At 40.7% G+C, this 6,458-nt stretch overlaps 1 protein-coding gene across 19 annotated transcripts in view; it reads right to left on the reverse strand.

Annotated features, from left to right (window-relative positions):
• Positions 1-5,782, reverse strand: part of kif21a (kinesin family member 21A) — a 36,018-nt gene extending 30,236 nt beyond the window's left edge. For 10 of the 19 annotated variants that reach the window (XM_027003216.3, XM_027003215.3, XM_081711922.1 and 7 more), the window contains exon 1: positions 5,438-5,781. In XM_027003216.3, coding sequence (XP_026859017.2) covers positions 5,438-5,481 — 44 coding nt within the window. In that variant the 5' untranslated portion in view covers positions 5,482-5,781. Of the gene's footprint in view, positions 1-5,437 lie in introns of all 19 variants that reach the window. The other 9 variants (XM_027003213.3, XM_027003217.3, XM_081711926.1 and 6 more) reach the window with 2 other exon arrangements.
• Between the last annotated feature and the right edge of the window lie 676 nt (positions 5,783-6,458).

Here is a 6,458-nt window from a genome sequence, read left to right on the forward strand (position 1 = left end):
AAAGCAAAAGAGCAGCAGTATTTATTTTGGGTTTTAAAAATTGTGTATCATCTAAAAGGGCCAAAGTGTATGTACGACAATGTGTTCATTTTGATCTATGCACTCCACAGAATGCACAGTTACTCCTGCACTATGGTGGTCCATAAAAATAAACTGCTTAAGATTGTCTTGAATGACATTTCAAACTGTTCACCACGGGATACTGTCAGACTTGTTAGAACCTACACTTAGGCAAGGATATCTGAAAGCCAACTTTGTATGCACAGTAATGCTCAAAAGGCATTACTTTTACGATGTACCATATAGTAATTGGTCAAGTGGTGAAATGAATACACTAATATGCTACACATAGCTGAGGGCCAGAAAAGTCCTCACAGGTGGAGGAGGAGGACAATAGCATTAAACACAGACCAAGAGAGAGACTGGCGCTTGAAGGTACATTACACTGCTATTCATGCTGCGCTATGAGGCAGTGCAGCTTTTCTTTTCACATCTCAGCAAGGCACATACAAGCAGGCACACACAAGCAGACACACACAAGCAGACACACACAAGCAGACACACACAAGCAGACACACACAAGCAGACACACACAAGCAGACACACGCACGTTGAAGGGAGAAGAGTCCTGGTGCAATTCAGTGAAAACCAACAGTTCACTCAGGCCATTAGTGTCCCAGTGCAGCCAACTGCACTCCAGTGAACACAGTCTCTGCCTAAATGCAGCATGGGATATATTAGAAGTAAACAGATACTGGGTCAACCCAAATGCACAACGGAATACACAAGAATAAACGTAGAGTGGGTCAGACAAAAACAGCTTAGGAAGCATTAGAGTAGCCTCAAATAGCCTCCTCGTTCACTATTCCCTTAGTGGGTAGTTACAGGTTTCTACTTTAAATGGCTAGAGTGGGTACACTTCAGAGGGAAATAAGATTACATTTGCAAAACAAAACAAGAAAAAAAGGGATTGTATCAGAGCTGCAGAATTAAGTATGATTAGGATAAGCACATCAGCAAAGAACTTTGCAAACAAAAATCTTTGTTCTAAAATTGGACATCGGTCTCAGAATTACAAGCAAAATGAGCATCTGAACAAACAACAGCAACAGAACACACCAGGGTTGTCATGCAGTTGAATTATCCTAAATTCAAAAGCATGTGAGAAGCTAACTGGAGCATTACTCTCAAAGGGCATATATTAACCTTGAAGAAGGAAGTCTGCCTTCTCCAAAGGGGCAATCTAAGTGCTTAGGCTGATATCAGCAGTCATGTTTTGGCAACTCAGGCAACAGTGCAACAGTGAGTCTTGCTTGTCAGGTAAGAACAAGTCCTTCCAGAGGAAAGACCTTGAGGGCAGCCATGCATGCAGTCAAAAAATAATCATTTACCTTAAGAAATAAAGCACAAGCTCTCTTAATACAGAACATGCAAACTATGACTACCAAAATGCAGTTATAAGATGGTTCTTCCATTGAAGACTTAAATATGCTTGGAGGTTAATGGCCAATAAACAGCCCAGTTAAACCCCTCACACACCCACCCACTACATAATAAACCATTATAGAGTCCTGGCTGGTTGCCATGGAGATAAAACCACCACATAAAATACTTCATTACAATTAATCACACTATCAAAGAAGCTCTAGGAGGGCTGGTCCTGGTTGCTGTTCATAATCTGTTATCACTTTTTGTAATAGTAAAAAATGGTGTCATTTCTCCACTAAGGTTGGTTCCCCATGCCTCCCCATTTCCTGGATCTCATGGGTCAAGAGGGTCATCTAGGGTCAGTGCAGCTCTCAGGGTGCTGACTGTGGCAGGGGTAATGTGAGGAGGAGGCATCTTGTTAGGGGTACATGGTGACAGATATTAAAGACCTTTCAGCATGTCTACTCCAATTCAAACCTCACATTCAACCACAAACGTACACATTTTGGAGACAACATTTTGAGACACCACCAAGTCATAAACTGTGCATGCTGGAAAATTCACTGAAAAACAAATACTATACATAATGAAAAAAGCCTCTGAAAATACAGAGAGGGGGGATGCTCAATAGTTAAAAATCTCATCTAAATTCAGAATTTTAAAGTTAGACTGATGTTTAATATTATCTTTTGAACTTTTAATGTGCATTTTCTGGACAGAGTAAAACTACTTTTAATCCTAGTATTTTCAACAGACAATTGCTAAATTGAAAATGTTATTTATCTATACTTAAATTCTGTGCAGCTAATCAATTTAATATACAACTTATTATTATATTTTATAGAATGGAATTGTATGTTTCAACTGGGAAAAATTTAAAATCAAATTTGGGGGGAAAAAAGGATCAATATTCAAAGAAATCCTGATTTTGAAGAAGGAACAGTAGGAATAAATTTGTTTCTTAACCAAGTGTGTGGTGCTGATTCCCTTCTGAAGCTAGGCAAACACAGTGCAGCTAAAGCTTAGCCTGATTGAGGACTCGCATGTCTGTGAAAACACTTTAAAGAAAACGGCTAGCTAACTCTGCAGACTCAGAATACAGCTCCTGGTGAAAACAGCTCGTCACTACACAAGTGCTAAAAGAGCATCTAAAAGAGACTAGATCCTCCCTCATGGACATGGTGGTGAATTTGAATTTGCAAAATGAAAAGGTGACAATGACTAAATTACAAATACGAGTTATTTGCCTATATATATATAATGTTGACTTTGAAAAACCGGTTGTCTTTGTCTAAGGAAAGCAACACAGTCTCTCCCATACTGGCAAAGATCACTGTGTGAGGATCTCATCAGATCATACTGTCTTTAACAGGTAAGGGTTGCGATTATGTTCCCATGTCTTATATATGAAGTAATACGTCACCGAAGAATCATATGAAATGTTTATAGAGTGTGAGAGTGTGGATAGCGGTGGTTTTTAGGTGTGTGAAGTTATAAGTGTGCATGCTAAACATGGGTGGGGAATGAATGATGCCAAGCAGGTATGTTTGAGGTGTGTGTGGCTGTGTGTGAGTGCAGTATTAGCATTAATTAATTGCTCTTAGATATAACCACTCCTATTGTACATATCAACTGTATTAATCGAAATGAAAACATATTTTAAAACTCCTTGTGCTGGAAGGACCGAAACAAAAACACAAAAAGCTCCAATAACCCACATAAAAATTTGATGAACAAACCATTTATATGAGAAGCATTGAGACAACTGATGAACTGGAAATAGAAAAAGGAAAAGAACAAGAAAAAACAAAAACCTTCAGAAAGAGAAAAGAGGCCAGCTTGGGTGTGGCTAGCACATGTAGTTACTGCCAATCTGTTCCGCATAGACGGCCTGCTTTTTAAGCCCGTTACAACACAGAATCACCCTCTATTCCTGTGCCAAAATATGAAATCAAACTCCTCTTGCAGTCGCATTAGTCCACATTTACAATAGTATTTCAACTCTTCACAGATGACACAAAACAATGGCATGGGAGTAAAACAACGTTGGCTCCACAGGCGTTGGCCGTATTGCCTTTCCCCTGCACTGGGCGGAGGATACTTTGTGGGCTTTTAAGTCTGTAGAAATGAATGCTCCTGGATGAAGGGTGAGAGAATCAATCCAGACGAGGACCAGATGAGTTGGCTCTGGCGCTCTCATATTTTATATATCATTTTTTACATTGTATTTATTTATTTGAATTCCCCCCCCCACACACCTAAAAGGCATCATGTGTAAACATCCTCCATCCTCATGTCCTGATATAGATCCCACAGATGAAAGGAGACATCTCCATCCTGTGGGTGGGACTGAATGATTTTATCATGTTTATAAATTCGCAGTGGACGCTGTTCAGCCAGACCACATCTGTGCTGGCTCTGAGATGCTGACTCACTGGCTGACGCCTGTCGCTATGGAGGAAAGACCGTGACATGAGCCTGGTCTTACACTAGAAACCTTACCTAAAAGACTCAGTCACTCATTCAACAACAACAAAAAAATCCTTTAAAGTAAAAGTGAGCCACACGATGAGCCACATAACCAGTGGACAGTAAGCAACATCTTACCAATTTAAACGCAGGACAACTATGCTACAAGGTCGTGCTATTTGGGGGAGTTCAGAGAAAGAGGCAGTGAAATGGAGGATAGAGGAGGTGACACCTTGTGAGACCTGGTGCTGACCCTGGATGTAGGCCATCATACTGGCAGTTTAGAGGCAGCTCTTCCATGGTTATGGTCTAAGAAACACCCACACAAGGCATTTTTCCAGTGACCTAATTAGAGGCCATGATCACAGACTGTAAGATACTACTGAAAGAAACCAATATGACTATCGGTGATGCTTCAGATCAGTTGTCTCTTCCTAGTTGTGTATTAAATCAATGAACTAGAATGGAAGAAAGTCTAATTGGAACAAACGTAATGGAAAATTTGGCATTGCAGAAAACATTAATCAGTACACTGGGGAAAAAAATATTTTGACTGGGACATGTGCAGAGACGGTGGCCACTCAATATAGCTAAAGTTAATGAACATGCATGACTTGCTGTAAATCAGGATTTCAAAACGGATACTAGTCAGTCACATCAGCGATGTAATAGCACCAACATGGACCTATACTGAAAAACATTACATTCGCTTTTTCCAACCGTTCCATGACCAGCAAACACAGCTATGGCTTACATTTAGAAATCGTGGGTTTTGTTCAAATTCATTTTATGAGCTGTAACCATCCAACGGCAGCTCGTTTCATTCGAGCTGCCCACTGCTCTGAACAGCCGGCCAGTCAATAACGCTGTCCTTTCATCGACTAAACGTCATTCAACCGCCCAATCACCCGCTTTGATTGCAAGACTTGGTTTCTAAGACACCTCACTTGTCCTGCGCACACATCCATCATTACTAGGTAAATCTCAGTAATTTCCTTAACAGTACTGAAAATAGACGAATAAACGTAATGTCGGTGCCTGCGCGTGTTAACACAGTCTAGCCGTGCACCTGACATGACTGCACCTACATATTCCCGGCTGATACCAGATGCTTGCATCATCCAATATTGCATTTTTTTGCTTAGACATAAGCATTAAGACTGGCATCTGGCGCAAAAACCCATACAGTATGCTAACCTACGTAATATAAACGGCAAACGCTTGTTTGACAACATGCGAAAGTGCTCAGATTGTCAAAATATTAGTGTCATTTCATCTGTGCAAAGAGAACGAAATCAGAAAGAAACTACATAAGGAAGGCTCCAAAAACAATACACACAATTCTGATTTTATTGTTAATGGCGCACTAAGACTGTCTAAGAAACGTCACAGGCCTGATTACCGGGCGGCTCCACATTCATGGATAAATGTATGCCTGCTGGTGACGGCGGCAGAAAGCTACAGTAGCCAACGTCGGCAACATGAAACAATGTAGTTAATTCACTATGCAACAAGCAATATTTTATTGCTAATTTCATACCTCAGCGCCACACGAACTGAACTCTCGTCTTGTCCGGTTGTCATGGTCCTGTGTTTCCAACGTTAATCGATTTAAGAACCATCCACAAGAATGAACGGATCAATCTCTTTACCCTGTCGGCGCTGTAGGTAACTTTGTAGGGAGAGCAATTCCGAAGCTCACCCGCGTCTCGCTTCTGCCATACTGGAACCTATTATTTTAATCAAGCCGTATGAAAAATGCTGCTTTGGAATGCTACATGTTGAACAAATTATGGATTGCGATGCGACTCCATTGCACAAGCAGCACACGTCTAGGGAGCTCGTGCCACCTCGTCAACTGGATGGAGGGGTTTGCGCCTCGCGCACTGTGGACAAACTCCGAACCGCAATGCGTCAGCAAACTCCGCCTTTGGAGCCTGGGCGTTAAAGGTTGACGTCATAACCCGCGTAAAAATGTCCGTTGTCACCGTTTCATTAGACTTGGACGATTTATGGTCAGACAAAAGCGAACAAGCTGATAACTCTAATTAAGAACTGTTTTAGATTTTGAAAATAGATTCAACGCATTTAACTGATTTCTATGTCTATTCCCTATATATTAACAATATGTAGGCTTTAAAAAAAAAAAGCACCGCTGTGGTAAATAAATTGAGTTGAAAGAAACAGCGTGTGAACAGGTGGTATGTTGGTATTGGACACGCCCATATGGCCTATACTTGTCCAAAGCATGCTTCCAAGTAATAAAACAAAAGGACTTGGTATGAAACAAACAAAGTACTAAAGATGGGTCATTTCAGTAAGAAGATAGTGATGGTACAATTCCTTGCACACACTTTGGTTTACAATAACTAAGGTGAAATATCCCTGTCTTCACAGTAACTACCGTAAAATGTCTCACTAGCCTGTGTTTTACCCCATTATATTTTAAACTCATCCAAAGTGCTTTACAAAGGCAGCAGGGTTTCAAGTGACAAGCTCTCAGGTTACATTAGAGACAGCAGTGCATTATTTGGAAGGAAATCTTACTCTGATATAAAGAA

Source organism: Electrophorus electricus, chromosome 4 (assembly GCF_041902795.1).
Source record: "Electrophorus electricus isolate QZ-2024a chromosome 4, ASM4190279v1, whole genome shotgun sequence".
Lineage (NCBI taxonomy): Eukaryota > Metazoa > Chordata > Actinopteri > Gymnotiformes > Gymnotidae > Electrophorus > Electrophorus electricus.